Source organism: Phalacrocorax aristotelis, chromosome 1, assembly GCF_949628215.1.
Source record: "Phalacrocorax aristotelis chromosome 1, bGulAri2.1, whole genome shotgun sequence".
NCBI lineage: Eukaryota > Metazoa > Chordata > Aves > Suliformes > Phalacrocoracidae > Phalacrocorax > Phalacrocorax aristotelis.
In genome coordinates, this window is record NC_134276.1 from 129272220 (window position 1) to 129292048 (window position 19829).

The 19829-nt window shown below is 46.4% G+C and overlaps 1 protein-coding gene and 1 long non-coding RNA gene across 3 annotated transcripts; one reads left to right on the forward strand and one right to left on the reverse strand.

Annotated features, from left to right (window-relative positions):
• Nucleotides 1–5720: 5720 nt before the first annotated feature.
• On the reverse strand, nucleotides 5721–7688 carry LOC142063232 (uncharacterized). Its single transcript, XR_012662698.1, has 3 exons — nucleotides 7412–7688; nucleotides 7161–7263; nucleotides 5721–7028 (listed from the first exon to the last, which is right to left on the reverse strand). It is a non-coding gene; the product is annotated as an uncharacterized LOC142063232 (long non-coding RNA).
• UPK1B (uroplakin 1B) lies at nucleotides 6733–18966 on the forward strand. 2 transcript variants are annotated; one of them, XM_075106678.1, is made up of 8 exons: nucleotides 6733–6969; nucleotides 12385–12472; nucleotides 13010–13210; nucleotides 14765–14839; nucleotides 15578–15700; nucleotides 15983–16162; nucleotides 16927–17010; nucleotides 17635–18966. In XM_075106678.1, the coding sequence occupies exons 2-8, from the start codon at nucleotides 12404–12406 to the stop codon at nucleotides 17683–17685; spliced, it is 783 nt and encodes a 260-aa protein (XP_074962779.1). In that variant the 5' UTR covers nucleotides 6733–6969; nucleotides 12385–12403; the 3' UTR covers nucleotides 17686–18966. The 2 variants fall into 2 exon arrangements, with proteins under 2 accessions (XP_074962779.1, XP_074962771.1); XM_075106670.1 differs by having other exon boundaries at nucleotides 6779–6963.
• Nucleotides 18967–19829: the final 863 nt, after the last annotated feature.

Genomic DNA, 19829 nt, shown 5'->3' on the forward strand with positions numbered 1-19829 from the left:
AACTGTTTCCACCTTGTGGAGCTTTTCATGTTTGGACAGATGGGTAGACATTAGGGAAAAGGTTATATTAAAGTGCAAGCCAGTGGTCAGAGAGCTAAAGGTTTTTAACTGTGACTCAAAGTTGCATAAATACCATTAACAGCACAGGAGTCCCTTTGAAGAGCAGAGAGATGCCTGCTCTATCCCGCTATTGTTTAAGCATCCCCTTGGGTCTAGCATAATATCCTGCCTCCTTGCAAAGAGATACAGGGAAGGCAGTGTTGCCAGTCTGCTGAAACCCCACAGTATTGAAAGCAATTACTCCTCATTGAAGAACATAGCATTTGGCCCTGTTGTCTGAATCCTTGGTAGCATAACTGAGCTATCTTGAGAGACCCCTTGACCATGGAATGATGCTGTGTTGCTGACACATGTTTGACATGGCAGAGTGGAGTGTATGAGGGAGAAGCTCAGCCTGTTGCTGGGAGCAAAAGCTCCCTACTTTTTGCCCTGTTAAATGTCTAAACATTTCCAAATGAAGAGCAAAGATCTTTAAAAAGGTAAAAGCTGGGCAGAGTCCAGCACAACTATAGGTAGAATTACTTTTCGTAGTTACCTTTCGGTAACTCTTAGAAGTTGTTCATAAGCCTTCCGGGCTTTTCAGAAATCGTGTGTTAAAAACGGGCGCTGGAGTAGTGGGTTAAAAAAAGCATCTTGAAAACGAAGGGTGACGCTTAACCTTTCTTGTGTGTGCCCATGAGAGGGCAGCACAGACCGGCTGAGCCTTTGCTAAAGGCTATTAAGAGGCAGGGAGACTAACTCCAGAGCTACGTCCAGCCATGGAGTAGCTACAAGTGGAGGAGAAAGGGTCCATATAGAAGGGCTTGATGGCCCATAGCACAGCTCCATCCATCACCTACCTGAAATTAAAACCCAGGTACATCTGGGGACAGGGTTGACTGGGTCAAAACCCCAGGTGCCTGACAAGGTCTGAGTCTCACAGACTTCTCAGGGAAGTTTCCAGTTAGTTACTGATACCTTAATAGGGAGTTTCAGAGAAAGGATATTGGACAGTGCCTACAGTTCTGTCAAAGCAATAAGTCTGTGTGAGACATCAACCACACCCTTGTCATGTCAGAAGCACTATAATCTCATCCAAGGCACACATGCTATTTATTTCCATTGCAATGATCCTAATCACCACACCAGCTAACACCCCTCTCCTATTCCCCTTTCCTCCTGCTGCTGAGAGTCTTCTGATGCAACTTTACCTTGACAATCCTCCCTCTTTCTCTTGGGCACTGCAGCCCTCTGGCAAGGTGGATGGTGGAGATACTGAGATAAATCAGACATATGCTTGCAGCACTTGGCTTACAGCAAGTGTGTTGGAAACTAGATAGTGACAGGCAACCGTATGTAGATGGCAGTGCTCTACTGCCAGTCCGTTACAGCCTCCCAAACCAGAAGCAGCTGATGCAGAGGAGGCAAGCAGGATGGAATTGAGAGGAACGATGTACCCGCAAACAACCCTCAATAATTAGCTGGAACAATTAATGTGGACAAACTTCTTTGGACCCTTGAAAACAAGCAGTAAAGGTCCCCAAACAAGACCTCTTCTTTCTACCACGTTGTGGCTCTTGAATGACACAGGATTTGGGAGGAGAGGTGTTTAACCATCAGCAAGAGCAATGCAGTCACTGGGTCCAGACAGAACAGCTTATTCCCAGTCTGTTAGGTGAAACTCAGCTGAACCACCAGCACCAAAGGACCATCACAGTGCCAAGGTAATTCAGGAGCTGGGACCACATCCCAGTAGGTATATCAACACTGGCATCTGCAGTATTTCAGAGGCCAGAAAGCCCTCAAATTCACAATCAAGAGCAATACAGAGACACTTTCTAGCAGACCTTCCCTGGACATTGTCAGCCTTTTAAGGGAGCTGTCTAAAACACAAGCAGAAAATTTCTGTCTTCTCAAAAGCCTTTTCTTCTGCTATGTGTTTTGCAAGATGCTAGGCAATCATTTGCCCAGGCAGAGTAAGATTTCTAGCCTCCCTGTGGCCAGGCTCCTCTTGAGAGTGAGCTGGCCTGCCCTCATTTGAAGATGAGATTCAAGACAAAGCCACCTCCCATTTATTGACTTTTACACCATCAAGGGTTTTGGCTGGGGAGTGCCACTCTTGCAGGGCTTGGCTCCTCTTCCCGGCCAGAAGAAACTCCTGCACGTGGGAGGGAGGCAGGGCAGGGCTTGAACTCGGGGCTCCTCCATGCTTCTTTTATCTTCTGGTCTCTGCGTGCACAAAAAAGTGACCTGTAGGTTGCTGAAAGACCTGGGTGAGATCAGCAGCTCTAAGATGCAGGGATTTTGGTCTGGGTTTTCCTTTGCAGAAATTACTCTCAGGCCTGTGATGAGGCTCTCCTATGAGTTTCCTTTATAGTCAAGAGAGTAAAAGAAGTACCCTTAGGGGGAGATTTAGATCCCAGATCTCTCTCAAGGGGTACAAGAAGGCATGCTGAGTGTTGTCTTTATTAACAGTAATAGTAGACAATAGAGATTAACCTTTATAAACATCCTCTCTCTCTCTAAGTTTTTGGGTTGACACCACCGAGGAAGGGAGCCGCAGCAGCTGGCCTAATTGTTAGCAGTGGGGTACCAATATTTAATTTGTTACTGCCTCTACCCACATGTTCAAATTTCACTATGAGTACTAGTCCAAAACTCACTGGGGAAGCAGTTCCCCACCTGAACCCAGTTCTTCACCAGACAGAGCAGCTTCCTCCAAATTGTTTGTCCTTTCTGCCTGCTTGTTTGTCGGAAGGAGAAGAAACGGTCTCTTCTGCACGGCTGAAAGTACAGATTTTCACACAATCATGATTACACTAGCTTAAGCTTTATGCAAATACCTAAAATTGCAAGTCTTAACAACACCAAAATACAGCCATGATTTTAAGCTCATGAATAAAACTACCCTACAAAATTAGAAAAATAAGGCGTATCCCCCTTCTTCCCCAAAATATTAAGAAACCCCAATCCTTGAGAGTGAGCTTTATAGCACTCTTAGGAATGAATGCAATATGCAATGCCATATTCGTGTGTAGATTATGCATTGCCAAATGCAGGATATGAGGATTACCGGTGTCACAAAGATGCCTGTATCTGAGTTTTCTGCAGTGCTCTTCACCAAGGTATCTGAGGTTTTAGAATGAAGTTACTTACTGCATTCCACTCTATGCTAAATATACACATACAGTTCTGCTTTTCAATCTATACATTTGCAGGCTCAGCTGGAGAGGCTAGCCCAGCGACCCAGTGATTTATCCTAACCCACTATAATTAGCCCATGGTTGTTTCTAACGGTATGCCATTTGTCTCCCCACACTCAGCACTGTTTTGTAAACATTTTCAGGGACAGAGTTGTTCTCCCCTGATCTCCCTAGGTGGTGTTCATTTATTTATCCTCTGCACCCCGCAGTTATTTCTCTCTCTTCCAGTTGAGAGGTATAGAAGTGGCAAAAAAAGGGCAAAAACATTGCAGAAAGGGGGAGGGAGCTGTAATAAAAGCCACAACCGGGCTGGGGAGGCAGGAGTCAAGGCTGGAGCGAGGCAAACCCAAGGGGTGTAGAGGACATCTGTCCCCCATAGCCCACATCCTCGCGCTCCACACAGATGCACTGAGATGGGAGAGGAGGCAGCTGTGAGGAATTCCCTTCTCCTCTGTGGAGGAGCTGGCTCCCGGCCATGGCACGTGGAGGTCTTGGGTGGCAGGCACAAGCCTCAGACCCAAATCTGGCCAAGGGAAGGAAGGTCAAACTGCGACTGGGAAGCAGCTGTTCGCAGCCCTCTCAGGAATGCGTGAGCAAAGCTGGGCAGCAGGAATTGGGGCTGGGGCTGCTGGTAGTGCTGCCCTCAGGGGGAGGTCGCTGACCTGGCTGGTGAGGTGGAGACTGTTGGGAAAGGCAGCAGCCCCTCCGCTCATGGGCAGCACCTTTGCAGCACGCTGCAGCAGGGATGCTCAGCCTCGCCCCTGGCAGTGCTGCTGTGCTCTGCTGCCATGCACTGGAGGGATGTTCATCAAGAAAGGCCCCCTCTCTGGGACAAACAGATGGTGTGTGTCAAGCTGAACCTGTGCATGGGTGCACAGGCTCAGCCAACACTGCAGCCACACTGCTATGGACGTGGGATTTTCTGAGCCGTCTCCCTTAACTGTGAGATTTGATCTTCCCATGCAACCTTGCAAATGCAGTTAGGAGCCTCCAGTTCATGGATGGGAGTGGTTCTTTCGTGATGCTGGCATGAGGTGATCACAGAAGTAACTCCTGGGACCCTGCTGCTTTGGCCATAACGTCCTTTGCCTCCCTGTGTGCTCTCTCCCTCTCTGATTGCTCTCTGTCACACTCTGTCTTAAATCACCATTTCGATGTTATGAGGAAATTAAATTCAAAGGATGCAGGAATGTGAAATAGTATTCTCAGAGGTTAGGAGCAAGGCCAGCCCATTGGAATTACCTACAGCATCTAATCAACACTTTTCAGCATTCTTATTCTCTCTTTGGGCATCCTCCAACATCCCTCCCTTGCCAATTTTGAAAATCCACAGCACACTTAGAGACAGACATGTTCTCACCTTGCCCTGTCACCCATAGAGCACATTGCCATAGTCAAGTGATAGATCTCTTGAGAAATTTCATTCTCCACCTCCATCTGAAAATGAGCCAGGCTGTGGCCTGACCATCTATCTGGCTGTGTCTCCAGATGAAACCCCAAATTGCAGTGTGTCTTCACTACCAAGCCAGCACTTTGCGTCTAACCCACATGCAAGAGAGGTGTGCACGAATGTGGACCCATGTCTGGATACATGTGAGGGAAGCACATGCATGTGTGGATTTGTGTGTGTGCATGTATGGCTCTGTGAGGGTGTGTGCGCTTGTGAGTCTGCAGCTCAGGCAAGGTCTCTGTCTGACCCTCCGCTCTGCACACAAACTCAAGCAAACTCCGGCATTAACAACACACACCAAAAAAAGTGCAAAAAAACAAAGGCCCTATTCCAACTCTTTCCTTCCCAATACTAAATTTCTCTCCAGATATCACCAAAAACATATCCTTACCCACTAAACCAGATCAACAACAAGATGTTAGCAGCCAATTGGTGATGGCAGCTTGGGACCGAATACCACCCTACCCGGTCTTACCCATTCTTGATTCAAATGAGGATTCACGCTAATGCCCATTTGCAGCTTCCCAGACAGGCCTGCAGAGCAGCAAGGGCTCAGACACAACAGGGCTCTCTCCCAACAGCCGCTCTCAGTGCTGCTGGCAGGCAAGACCTCGAACTTGACTACCAGCTCCTCCTCCCCTCTCTCCTCTTTCCTCATCTTCTTTTCCCAGAACAGCTTTTCCACACTTGCTGCCTCTTTTCTCCTCCAAGCTGAGATGTGGGGTGTCTTACCATGGCAGGGCTTATGTCTAACTGCTGCCTCATGACTTGCCAGGCTGTGATGCTCAGGAGGTGTGCTGCTTACCCCCCTGCCAGCTGCTCTCAATGTCTTTCAGTCATGATGGGAGCCTGCCTTCTTAGAACCAAGCACACCAGTTGGCATGAAATGTGTGGTCCCCCCAGCACTGCCAACAGATGGGACAGTGACTGCACCCAGCCAGACTTTATGTCTTGTAGGGAACACAAATAACAGGCAAGTGGCTCCTAGATACTTAGGTCTAGCCAAACATGCATCCCTTACCTTGAGCACCCGAGTGTCGAATTTCTTGTCCCTGTCTACTCGATCAGGCTGGCTGCAATGGCCAGGTCTTCTTTTGTTTATCACTGTGATGCCTCAAGGAGCTGGAAATGCCAAAAGCTCTCTCCCTTCTTCAGGGTGAAATCTCATGGGGATCTCATGGGAGAGCTGGCTCTGTCTTCAGTTGTCTCCAAGTACCAAGGGGATCCATAAAACATTAGACCTGTTGCAGTTCTCACTAAGTTCCCACAAGATATTTGCAAGGATGGCTACCAAGGAGAGACACATATATTCTTTTGATGTTTGCTTTTGATTGGTGAAGGGCTGTAAAAACATGAAGCTCCCATCACCCTTATTCCCATTATTAATTTGTCTGGGTTTTGTACCAGCAGATGACGAACACTAAGCACAAGCACCCGCACTTTTGCCAGAGATTTGCTCAAGGCTCCAGGAACAGGAATGATGACTTTTGGCAGACTTGTGCTGGAATGGGTGAGAGGGAGGAAGGTGAGAGACATTCCTTTTCTGCTGTGCTCCTCAGGCTCAGTCCATCTCAGTTCATCACAAGCCAATTAATGTATATATATCTGTGCTTGACTTGCTCGGTCTTAATAAGATTGAATGTGTTGAAAATCCAAAGGACCCCAGGGTATGCAATAGTCCCCCCATTTTTAATGTTATCCACAGTGTCTTGCAGAGTAGTCAACACCTACGCTTCTGTTTCCAAAGTAAAATCTTAACCTAAATAAAATGAAGATGGATCCAACCTAAACCACTGGATTTTCCCCATGCAATGTAATTAAATGGAAACATTAAAATTCATTTACTCTCTTTTCTAGTCAGTACATTCTTCTTACATGCATGTTCAACCAGCAGTCCAGCAATTCTAATATTTATATTTACGTCATTCCAACTTGCCCATCCTCTTTAAAGTTCAAGTATCTCATAGGAGTGAGTCATACATCCACCCTTTCAAGAGCATAATAACAGAAATTCTTTAAAGCTTTGTGTTTTCAGCACAACAGCATTCCGATACGATCTGAGAATCACAGAGACACCCTCCAGTCCCACTGGGGATCAGGAAACAGGTTTGGCTAGAAAAAAAGTTTTCCTCATGTGATGGGTGTCCTACCAATCACACAGCACATTCCTCAAGCAACCTGGGCTCTTTAAAGCCCAGTGGAGGTGGGAGAAAGGGGCTTTTTCGGCTTTGCAGGCGGGTCGGGATTTCTGCTGGGAAGCATCACAAGAAGGTAGGGGTGAGTGCCTTGCTTTGGTCATCATCTTCCCCTTAATGAGGCACGTGAGTGATAAGAGTCTGTTAGAAGAAAAGAAGGTTTTTATGTTTAATGGTTCTTATTTTAGTCCCTGGACTGTGTTTAGTATGTGGGAGTCTGCTACCTGGATAAGGTTAACTGCAGAAGATTATTAAGTATTTCATTTTTCTTACCTCAGGCTGTATCTTCACTAGGGCAGTTTTAATTTGTTTCATATTTTTTCTCCTAAAGATTGGGGAGGAGGGAATGGGAAAAGTAAATCTGTTGCAAATATATCTGAGTGTAAAAAAAGAAAGAAAAATTGTTGCAGAGAAAGATTAATCCTGTAATTCCCCCACACTTGTGAAAATAAGAAAGGCAAAAGAAAAAAAAAACCTCATGTTTTGGCTGTGCTGAACTAATGAGGGAGAGAGGAAAAACCTACCTCCCAGCTCTATTTCCGAGGTAATTATGCCTGATGATGATTTACCAGCCACTCCACTGTTCACACAGGCTTCATTTCATAGCATTCTCTCTTGAAAGGAAACTTAATTAGTCTCTGACCTCTGCTTGGTGCTGAGCTTTGTTTTTGCTTTATTTTTTTCTCCTTTGGTAGCACAAAATAACTGGCTGGCTCTTCCTTTTCTGAGAGTGGTTGACTCCTGGTGCACAAGCTGTTCTCTGTCAGAGGCGGCTGCATTTCAGGACAGGCAGAGCGATGGCAAAAGGCCGGCAGGGCAGGAGAAGCATGTGGGTTTGTGTGCGCTGGAGGTGTTTGCTTTGAAATAAGTAAACAGATGATGGATTGACACTTGTAAAGCATTTGTCTTCTTACAGCAGAGTCCAAACGACTCATCTATAATATATTTAATTGCATCCTCTTAAAAATTGTGTAACTCTGAAGATGTCCCAAGCACTTGGAAACTAGCTTCTTTTTAGGCCCTTGGGGGCTAATTTTTCCACTAAAGTAAATTTTTTAAAAAAAAAAAGTACTTTTATTTCTATCTGGACCCTCAAGCCTTGATGCATCAGAGCTCACAGAAGGTCAAGGTGTGGGCAGGTCTGTGCCCCATGCAGGTTTCCCACGGCACCGGCACAGAACCTCCAGCAGCAGTTCCACCCCGCTGACTTCCCTCTGTCAGCGCCCCAGCCCAGGGATCTCACTCCTGCCTGTAGAGACATGCTTTCCAGCCAGGGCTGGGTGAGCATGAGGGGCAGGAGGTGTGGTGCCCGGGATTCTTGGCTGGAGGGGGTTACTGGCAAGAACCAGGTTTGTGTCGTTGCATGGCTGGGTTTATTTAGTTGTGCTTGAGTGGCTTGGAGCCCTTCAGCCAAGGCATCTGGAGGCTGCAGAGCCTGTGAGTAATAAAACAAATGCGTCCCTTGTCTCTGCCTCCTTACACCAGGGGATGAGAATGCAATGCCCTTACGCGGGGACACTGAAGCAAAGCGAGGTAACAAGGGGTGAGGTGAAGCCCCTGTAAGCCCCACTGCCACGCTGAGATACCTCCAAGAGCAGGGTGTAGAAAAAAATTATGCTTGCGGGGCTGTTTCTGGACATCCCTTGGTCACAGTGCCTTGACTCCACCATAACAACTGTCACAAAACACAAGGCAATCAAAATGGGACCCACTTCTGTTCTTCATAGGGCAATGCCAAATGAATTCTTATCCATTGGCTTTTTTTGGCTATAGATGGAGTAGGACTAATCTAAGCAGACGACATTTGTCTGTAAGGCTACTGAAATCCTGTCCCAATCTATAAAAAGAGGGTGTGGAGGCTTCAGAAGATCAACCAGCTCAATGTGCATGAGGGACGCACAGCAGAGGCTGAATCCTGCCTGAATCCAGGCACTGCTGTGAGCAGGGCTTCCTTTGAAAGCCTGCATGGAGTTGGTTACCTAAAATACAAGGGCAGAAGCCAGCCTCCACAGAAAGGATCTTCCTTTTTGGCTGCCACAGTTGTGCTGCAGGTCTTTCAGAGCCCCTGTGAGTAAAGAAAGGGAGGGGAGGTCAAGAAAGCTCTAAGAGCATGGAAATAACAGGTCTGTGGCAATATATGGAGGGACGGGGAGGCAGGGCTACCACTGGTCCTGGGCTCTGACAGGCTCAGCTGGACTCCCATGAGTCCCCGTGTTTTGGGGGTGTGAGGGAAGAGGAGAGGGGAGAAGCTGCAGTCTGGGTTGTGACCAGGGCATAAGGAAGAGGAGGAAAGATGTGCTTCAGGAGGGGTGTAGATTTTTGTGGTAAAATAGGAGCAACAAACACCTTTCGAAAGCTGCTTGGAGCATGGAGCAAAGTCTTTGGTAGTGGTAATTGAACACCTGGGACCTTTTAGCTAAAGCTAAAGCCACAGCTAAATTGCAAGGTGCCTGGGATGTGCTGAGGAACACCAGGTTCATGAAAGCTCAGGGCTGCAATCACAGGACCTGGCCACCTACTTGTACGGAGGTTTTGGATAACGGTTGCAGCTGACGCTCCGGTTTCCTCACGAGTTTCTCTGAAGCCCCAGGAAACTGTATTTGGGATGTAAAACTAATCTTAATCAGCCCACACAGAAGGCTTCTCTATCTCCAAACTGATTTGTGTCCACATGCACAAGCTGCTGGCGCCTGTCTCCTTCAGGGCTGGGAGGAGGACTGCCTACCAGTGTCACACCCCTTGGGTGGTTGTGAGTCATACCTGCGTACAGCTTGCCTCAGGCAAGCTGGCCAAGGTTTGCCTCATGCCTCTGTAGTGATGCACCTGCACCAAGTGCTGTGCAAGTTGCTCTTGCTTAAAATAGCTTACCTCTGAGGCACTGGGAGCAGGCAGTAGGTGGAAAGCCCCAAATCTCCTGCAGCTTCTCCAGGGCATGTTGGAGGGTCAGCTCTCCAGCTGCCCAGATGTTGTCACTTTGAGCACCTTCCCAGTGGCCCAATCCATGATGCCAATACTAAACCCTCTATGTCAGAGAAGGGGCCAGACAAGGGCTTGCCACATGTGGCACAGGGAAATGAAGTGGACACCAAGAAATGGACTCCCTCAGTGCTGATCACTTGGTGGCAGAGGGAGAATTCACACTAATATGGCAACATCATGACACTTGTTCATTTATAGGTCTACAGTAAAGGCTCTTCCTTACTTTTTTCCCTTCCCAGTCTCTCCACTTCCTCTCACCCTGCAATTGCATTGGACTTAGGTAAGGTACAGGAGAGCCTTAAGTTGCATAGAAGTTTGCCACTCTTCAGCTGATACCTGTGTTGTGGTGACTGTGACCAGCTTTCTTCCCAGCTACTGTATCCTTGGAGATGTGCTTGCCCCAGAAGAATAGGCTTGCTTTCTCAGGCTGGCATGCCTGCAGTAATGCCTGCTGAAGGAGAGGCAAAGTCAAGCTAGGTCCTGCCTGCCAGAGAACAGAAGAAAGCCAGCTTGTGGGGAGGCAAGAGCATGGGCTGGGTGGATGTCCCATATACAAGGTGTAAGTGCTGTTTTTACACTGCAGGGGAGTCTGTAGGAGACAAAGGGAAGGAGAAAGAGGTTCCTGAGATGTTAAGGAAAGGGTAGTGACTTTGTTAATCATGCTTGGTGTCATCTGTCATGATAGCCACATGGCACACTCAACCCTGCTATCTACATGACAGCTGGAGCAGACCTGCTTTTCCATGAAGCAGAAGTCACATGCCTGCATTTGAGCAGGGAAGATTTCCTGCCCCCTGAGTTGTGACATCTCTTAGCTGGCAATAACTAAAGGCTTTTCAAAAATCTCTGGAGTTTGCAGCACGAAGATCCATGAGCCAGGCAGTGCTCTCTACAGCTTTCAGATGAGTAGAAGACCAGTGTCAGCCTCAGGTTTGGCAGACTCTGCAGTGTTGTATTGCAGACCATGTGTAGCCAAACATTGCCCAGACCCAGATCTGACTTGCGAGGCAGTTTTATGTGGCCCCTGGGCATGCTGGTTGGTTAACAAGTTTGGTAGGGGCAGAGCTTCAGGTTGACCTCATGAACCTGCCATTTTTAAGTGCAGAGCCATACAGCTTCAGCTGTATTAGGCTGGCCTCTAACAATCTGGCTGGGAATAAAAATGGTTTCTTACCTTGGAAATAATGACCATCCCCACTCATGCTATCATGCAAAAATACTTATATGCTTTGCTGCTGATAAAATAGTGAGATCACTGGAGATCTCTTCATGCCTAACCTTCAAACCACTGCAGAAATGGTGGTAGGAAACTCTGGTTTTCCCTCTGTCACTGTTGGAAGTCCTGCCTACCCTAGAACAGCAGCTGCTGAGGAGGCTGAAGGTAGCATTGTTAGAGAGGTCCCACAATGCTCTGTTCCTCAAGAAACTCCCCATCGTAGACAGCTATGTCTACTCATATTTTCCAACAGTTTCTTTGAAGAATTTCAGTCAGTAATCCCAGCAAGAGAAGGCACTAGTGCAGGTACTGTAGCAGAAGAAGGGTATTCAAGCTGCTTTTCCTGTTGTCTGCTCAAGTTGGGCCCACTTCGGCCTTTCTTTCACAGCTTGTATTTTCTTAACCACCCAGCAAATCAGCTGTCTTGGGGTTGGGCTTTTTTTTCCCTCCCCCTCCTCATGCACACACGCACTCCGCCCCTTTGAAAGAAGGGTTTCGTTGGCACTGGCATCTGGGCTTGTTTCTCCAAGAGGTCTCACACCTCTGACTAGTGCCTTTATGCCGCTCTCTCTGGAAGGGGATTAATTCAATGCAGGGCGCCTGGCCCCAGCCTGCAGGATATAGCGCTCTCAGGAATTTGGTGGGAATGCTACTTGGCCTGGCTCCCATGAGCCAGCTGCAGCCTAAGCAGCTCCCTGACCAGGAATGGGGGGCCCAGCTCCAGTTCCTGGCATGGGGGGGAGATGGGGCTACCCTTAGCAAGGTGCTGCCAAGCTGTGAACTGTAGGTACGTGTGTGGGATACAGCTAAAGCCCTATGGTTACAAGTTCATTTCCATGGTGGTGCTGGCCGAGAGGAAAGGTCCAGCGGGGTGGATAGCATACTCTGGGGCAAAGCTGGCCTCTTCGGAAAAGGAGCCAGATGAGGGCACTGAACTTGTCCCCTGTCCATCTGGGTGTAGCTGGTCTAGCTGGGTTTCTAGTCAGGTGGAAATGCAACACCGTGAGCTGAGGTTTGCATGGGTACTGCTGTGATGACAAAAACCCTGCCCAAAAGGGAGCTGAACACACTGGCTGTCTCCAGAATGGTCCAAATCTTCTGTAGCTTAAGTATCAGGGAAAGTTTGAGTTATCAGGTTCACACCTGGGGAAATTTCTCCTCTGAAGCTACTATGAAGCAAGGGGTGGGAGGTGTACAGACAGGCTGGCAGGTTCTGTCTATCCTTCTCCTCAGGGATAATTTCTATTTCTGAGTGAAGCCTATTGTACTGGTCTAACTAAGACTGTCGTTGGTTTTTCCCAGGTTGCATGAAGAATTAAAGATGGCAAAAAGTGGTGATGGCATACACGTCTTGCAGGGTCTTTTAGTCTTTGGGAATGTGGTCATTGGGGTAAGTTAAGTGGGACAACTATGGGTAGAGGCTTCCTTCCTTCTTAAAACAGCAGTTCCCAGCCGTGAAATCCCTCTTCATGTGTGAAGTCCACGTATAAATAGACCACTAAAGTGTGACAGGAGGGGTAAAGGAGAACTGTGCTAGCTGATCAGTTGGCTGGGGAGGAGACAGGAAGGGACAGCAGGGGCTGATCCACAAGATCAACATGAATTCTAGGGAAAGAGCCCTTGCTGCTGAGCAACATCTTTCCAGCCACTTCCCTCCATACAGTGATGGGAAAGGTTCTGTTAATTCTTTCTTAACATTCTCAAGTCCTAGGCCTGACCTCTCAGGTCTAGGCTGGTTGAGTTTTGCCTGAAGTTCTTCTGTGAAGACACAGTACAAGAGATTGTAGAGTTGGGCTGAGGAAGAGTTGAGCAGCTCCTGTTTGGCAGGAAGGTTGAATGAAAGGAAAGTGGTCTCCATCTTTTTCTGTCTCTGCTATTTCTTTGGGGAAGCTTGATCTAATAGATTTCCCAAACTTGTGCTTCTCAGATGTGCGGCGTAGCCCTGACAGCAGAGTGCATCTTCTTTGTGTCTGATCCCCATGGTCTTTACCCTCTACTGGAAGCCACAGAAAATGATGACATCTATGCTGCCGCTTGGATCGGCATCTTTGTTGGCTTTGCACTCTTTGCTCTGTCTATCCTTGGCATTGTTGGAGTCATTAAGTCCAACAGGACCTTGCTGCTGGTGGTAAGTATAGCAAGGTTTGCCCACCCATTGCTGCCAAACTGAAAAAAAATGCCACCTTATTTTCCCTGCTCAGCTTGGTAATTACCCACTAAGCAAAGACAGATTTTATTAGTGATGAGGAGCCAAAGGTTCTTCTTGACTATGTCTGTGGTCTCCCACAAGGTGAACCCTGTGAGGACACATGCATAAGAAGCTCCCAAACCAGGCTGAGGGAATTAATAGTGATACCTGCAATGGAGGTTTAAGCTGACTGGCTTGACCCTCACCTTGCCCCGAAGCAATGCAGAAGGACTTGTGTAGTCAGATGTAGCTGGGATGTGGTTTAGATCTTTGTTTCTCCCCACCCCTTACTGCCTTTCAGCTGTCATGTACGATTTGGTTTAGGAGCTGATAAGTAATGGCTTATGTACAAGGCATTAGTATGTGTTAGTATACCAAATATGGGTGCAGTTGAGAACAATAGACATCAGCAGACAGGCAGAAATTACAGGGGTGGGGACAGAGAGCTTTGGATAAGCCAAGGACAATGTTAAGATGTGAATAAATCGCCACACAATTTCTTGCTTAGTCCTTCAGGCTGATGGTGGTGAAACTTAATTTGTGCTTGCTTAAAGATGAGTGGAACTGAAAACTCTGGAATTGGCTCTCTCTTGGATTAATATGGGATGGCAGGGTGCCTGTTTTAAGCAGCAGACACACAACGATCTGGACTCTTGTGCCAGGGAATTCACCAGCAAACAGCTGATGGAAGAGAATTCCCTTAATTCTGAATTTTGGTGTCTTGGCTGAAACCCAAGGCTGTGGTATAGGAGAGGAGAGAGGATACGAGGGGTAAGAAGAAAACAAATGTCTTGAATCTGAGATGACCATTATAAAATGTGGGAGGAGAAATAGAGGCACGAGCACTGCAAAGGGAATATGGGAAAGGTTAAAGGGGTTGTGCTGAGAAGGTAAGTGAAACAGTGAAAGAAACTATGAGAGGTGATCCTCAGGATCTGTTTTCATGAAGGATCTTTGCACACAAAGTAGGAGTGATGAGGAAATCTGTTGATGCAAAATCAGGAGGATCTGCATGACACCCTAAATTGCACCTTCTGTTTCCCAAAAATACAAGCTCTCCTGCTAGGAGTAGACAGCTTCTTGATGAAAAGCTTATAGATGGCAAGTGGAAGTGGAAGGATGAGACATGGAACAAGCATAAGTTGCCAGTGAGATGCAACAAAGAATAAGAAAATGTTATTCTAGGACATATCAGGCAAAGTATTTTCCATAGAGTCAGGGTAGCATTAATGCTGTGAGGTTCTGATGAAATCTTGTCTATGAGATGAAGAAAATTCCAGTCATACACTTTCAAGAAAGCAGACTGCAAACCGGAACATGCACAGGGAAGGGCTACATGAATGTTCAGGAGAATGGAGAGGACTGAGGAGACTAGGACAGCCTAGTCTCCCTCACCCTGAGCACAGTTTTGGGCTTAATCTTGAAAAATACAGAACTGGAAGAAACTGCTTAACTGTTTCTCCAAGAGCTAACAATGCTGTCTTTTTCCTACAGTATATTATTCTGATGCTGATCACTTACGCATTTGAAATGGCTTCTTGCATCACAGCAGTGACTCACCGGGACTTTGTGAGTATTGCTTTCCTCGTGTATTCTTGTAACTGCACTAGGAAATATTGCAGTCCTAGGGCATGTGGCTGTCCTGTTCAGTGTAGTAAATGGCCTGTGTGGTGGTACAATGTAAACTCAAAGGACTGCTGCTGAGTTAGAGTAAGACCCCACAAGGAAATTCTCCACATCATTATTTCAATCAAAAGAATAACTTTGTTCTTTTTAACGTAGGTTTGTTATTTTTAACATTTTGAAGTGTTTACAGCCTTGCAGTTAAGGAAATAATAGCGTGGGTTAGCTGAATCATCAACAGTGTTTAGTCTTTCACTTACAGACTGATTAATCTATCATACATGCAGAAGAGAAATCTTCAGCATTGCCACAGGCAGTGTTACTAGTGAGGGAAAGATTATGTGGGTTATTGGATATTGACAGGGGCAGAAATTACTTGTGGTGCTTTAGTTCCAAGCAACATATCAAATGTAACCCATAGCTTCTGCACATCTCTGTGATCTGACATCTGGTAGGGCCTGCTTAAGAGTCGTGCTCAAGATCTACATCTTCATTGCTCCTGCTCCTCAAATCTTGCTCTTTAGCCTCCTGTGCATAAAACTGGGGGAGACACAGAATTCCTGTTTCCTAGCAGCAACTGAAACAAGCAGACAAACCCACCTCAGATAACCCTATATTTGCTTTACATGGCCACATATTTACATAGTTCCTGCATTCTTCTCTGTTTGTTTTTTTTTTCTGTAGCTCACTCCAAATCTCTTCCTAAAGCAAATGCTGGAGATGTATCAGAAGTCAGAGACAGTAAATAACAATGACAAATGGATGTCTGAAGGGGTCACAAAGACATGGGATAAACTCATGCTTCAGGTAATAATAACACTGAAAACTCTCACTAATTACTAAATGCTCTGCAGCCCTGGAATTTCAAGTCCTCCTTAGGACCACTTGGTAATAAAGAGGACAGCATCTGCCTTGAACTTTAGAGAAAGTCCTGCCACACTCCCCATTTTGCTTGTTTATCAGATGGCAGACTGTCAAAGGCAGGCACTTCAAAAATCTCCCTCATAAATCTGTGGTTAATGCCTAACTAGCAATGTGCAGGGCTGTGACCTGGGCCCATAAAGCCCATTCCCTTCTCTCACCCCACAGAACCAGTGCTGCGGGGTGCAGGGCCCCTCCGACTGGCAGGAGTACACGTCCGCCTTCCGCATCATGCACAGTGACGCTGACTTCCCTTGGCCGCACAACTGCTGTGTCATGAATGCCCAAAAGTCTCCTGTCAACCTCGATGGCTGCAAGCTTGGCATCCCTGGCTACTACAACAGCAACGTAAGATACTCTCTCCTTTTTCTGGTTAACATATGTTGGCCAAAAACACCTTGCTGGAAGGGAAAAAAACAGTGAATAGCCTTCATCCTTTGCTGTGAGCAACAGGTATTCAAAAACTTTCTGGAGGAGAAGCAATGCCTACAGGGTCCTGGCCACGTTGCTGAACCCAGGATAGGCTTTCCTGATGGAGAGAAAATTACCAGGAAACCTCTCCCAATGCAGTAAGAAGTGACGTCGCCAACATGTAGATGAACAGTAGCTGAATCAAACTTAGCCCAAAGATGAGTGCATACAATATGAGTGAGCAAGTCAGGAGCTCTCCTACGCAAGGTAGAATTTTTCAGTAGACCACCCTGTCCTATTCAAACAGACTGCTGGGTCATAAACATCAACTTCTGCACTAGAGAGCATTTCTAGAAGGCATTCAAGCTCCCAAATTTGCCTGCAGCTTCTTGACTCTGAAGGTCAACTCTGTTGGCTGCATTTGGTTATATATCTATATTTGGCAAGTTGATGGCGCAGGAAATTGTCCATGAAGTGTATGAGATGGGTCTACTTTGTATTTGGAGCTAGAAACAGGTAAGCTATCTGCAAGTTGGCAATAAGCAGCGTAGCTCTGACTTGTCCCCCTGAGACCCTGTGAGCTACCCGGATTGCAATAGGAGAGGAGAATGCTGCCTCAACCTCTTTCAGAGGTGGATAAGCTTGTTGCCTTGTGATACAAGCTCAAAGCTCGTATTGACTCCTTTACGGTTGTCTTGCAGGGTTGTTATGATGCTATTTCTGGGCCAATGAACACACATGCCTGGGGTGTTGCCTGGTTTGGTTTTGCCATCCTCTGCTGGACTGTGAGTACTTAATATTTGCCTTTATTTTCTCTTCTCTTTTCTTGCTATTCCACACCCAGTTGCGTGGACGTGGATCACAGGACTGACACATTTAAAATATCTGTAGATTTTAGTTATTCATTCATTACCAACATGCCTGTAGCCTGTTCCACAAACAGGGCTACATTTACAATTTCCCCTCCATTCTGGCTTCCACAGGCAAAGAGCTAGATGGCCTTCCAGCCTGCTGAGACCTGCTGCCATCTCAGCAATACAACACTAGTTTGCATATACTTGTTTGTGAAGGGTATTGGATCATCTAAACAGTAATCATGGTAGATAATTCAGTTTTTAGGTCAAACAATTTGTGTGAGTGTTTTAAGTACTCAGGGTTCAGCAGCTTCATGACAGATAACCCCCAGCAAGCTGAGTGATCCAGTCAAATAGTTGTGGCTGCATAAATCTTCTTTCTTCTCTGTGAAGCTTCTGTGCAGATAAAAAGCTTTAAGCTTCCTCTGCCTGAACAGACTTTGCCTATGAAGAATTTCTGTTGCTCTCTCCTACCAGTAGGACTAAATGGGGCTAGGAGAGAGGTGGGGAGAATGAAACAGGGAGCAGAGAAACTTAGTAGTCTTGTCATTTCAGTTCTGCGTCCTCCTTGGTACCATGTTCTACTGGAGCAGAACTGAATACTGAAGGTCCGGTGTCCTCAGCGCTGTCCTGAAGCACCATGTGAAACTGCATTCGTTCGTCTCCTGCTCCATTCTCCTTTTGCCATGGAGGATTTGAAGTTTTGCCACTACGTCTCCCATATATACTTTTGCCCCACCAAAAAACTTGACACACAGAACTGATGAATCCAGGAAAGAATCTTCTTGTCCCTTCTTTGCCCCCTGATCTGCAGCCTTAATGCCTCCTGGCTGAGGCAGAATCCTTCTTTCTCTGTGCAAGAAATCCTTGGAGCATAAGATAAGAAATGATCTGATTTGTTCTGTGATGACATTAGAAAGGAAAATGTCCATAAACACTTGCTCCAGAAAAACATCTCTCTAAAACTAGGTTGAATGTAAATAATAATGCTAAAGGCGCCGGCAAGGGCTATGTGAGCAAAACTGTAACCTCCGCTGACCAATAAAGATGAATACTGTGAGGGAGAAGACTGCAGACCTTTCTAATATATTTTATTGTTCAGCTTCTGTTCCTGGTCTCTGTCACCACTTGCCTTAGAATAAGGCAGATTCTCTAAGAGTTTAAGTGTGTCATCAGTACAGACATGTTACAGATAAAAAGTCTGTTGCTAGTCAAGCTCAATAAAAGGCTAGCTCACTCCTCAGCAACATACTGCCTACATTCAAGCCTACCTCCTGTCACTGATGAAAGTACTGCATGTGCTCCTACCTTCAGAAGTGCCAGTCCAGAAAAGGTTCCTTTGGCTAACAAGCGACTCCTTCAAAAAGCTCTTACATATTTCACGCAAGGTTTCACAGATCTATGGGCTAGAATTTGTGCAGAATGCAAGGGGTCCTTTGTTGTGGTTGGCTTTGCGAAAGTGGCTGTCCCATGCCCCTAGATGACCATGCTTCTTGCTTCAGCTACCTGCAGGTATATGGTAATGTCCCCTGTGTACTCCCCTTCCACATCCCCTGATCACATAGGACAAATAGCAAATAATGGCAATGAGTAACTCTTGCGAAAAATGCAAGCAAGGAACTAACTGAACCAAATCCAGTCTTTGCATCAGCAGTTACAGTTCTCACTCAGTTCAATAGAGGCTGTTTACTTTGGCCCAGACTGATCTGGTGACTTTTCTAGTGAACACTTAAGCAGTTATGTGTGTCGTGTGAAATATGCTCCTGTATAGAGCATTTTAAGGTGAAGCCTCTTCCCAGGGTTCAGGTCCTGACACTTGCCAGATGCCTTGATTCTTCATTTTTGTATATTCACCAAAATATCAATTGAAAACAAGTGGAAGTGGAATGTTTTTCTTGTTCAAGATTGTGTGTTTGGGAAAGGGAAATGATAAAGCTCTATATCTGGGGCAGTGCAAAGGCAGGCTTTCAAGTCCTGTAACCCTGTCCTGAAGATCTGAGTGCAAAGCACCATGATTCATGGTGCTATAGAAACTCTGCAGCTGAATTGTCCCTCACTAAGGTACTGGAGGAGAGAAAGAGGCAGCTATGAGAATGAACAGCTTGAAGGAGAAACAGGTCCCTGCAACATAGAGGGGACTATATGAGCCTGCCTTCAAAAGGAAAATCTCCATGGATCAGCCACTCCAGTGGTTCAGTGGGGTGATGACTCTCTTGAAGAGCCTGAACTCTCAGCAATTTCCATAAGGAAATCAGTCTTCAGCACTTTTTTCTGAGACCTGAGGTCAAGGATGGACCATGGGGACTGTTTATGGAAGTGGTCTGAGTTTGGTTCTTAATTATTTTTGTGTGTGTGTGTGCACGTATGTTGCTGAAAGCTACAATAATACCTAAACCTAAAGAAATACAAAGAGAATCAGTGTCTGCCTAAGTTAGGTAGCAATAGCAAAGACTGGGTTCTCAGCTAGTTGCTGTGAGCTGCAAATGCCTGCCAACTGCAAAAGCAGAGAGGAGAGGAATGGATTAGGACAGACAGTGCAGGCACACAGCCTCTGTTCTTGCTTGGCCAAACCCCTCCAATAACTCCTCAGTCATGACAGCCCTCTTGGAAAGCTGCACACCTGTGTAAAGGTCTCTTGCTTGAGTTATTTCTGAAACTCAGGTAACTTTGCAAATGGGTGAAACAACTGGCTATGGGGCTTTCTAGAGCCTAGTAATGCCTTCTGCATACAGATGTGGCTGGAGATATGG

Bases quoted from the DNA above. Each gene is read 5' to 3' on its own strand.
- UPK1B (XM_075106678.1), top strand. From the start codon at position 12,404: ATGGCAAAAAGTGGTGATGGCATACACGTCTTGCAGGGTCTTTTAGTC. The intron at 15,701-15,982 runs GTAATAATAACA...CTCACCCCACAG, and splicing joins GGGATAAACTCATGCTTCAG to AACCAGTGCTGCGGGGTGCA. The intron at 17,011-17,634 runs GTGAGTACTTAA...TTGTCATTTCAG, and splicing joins TTGCCATCCTCTGCTGGACT to TTCTGCGTCCTCCTTGGTAC.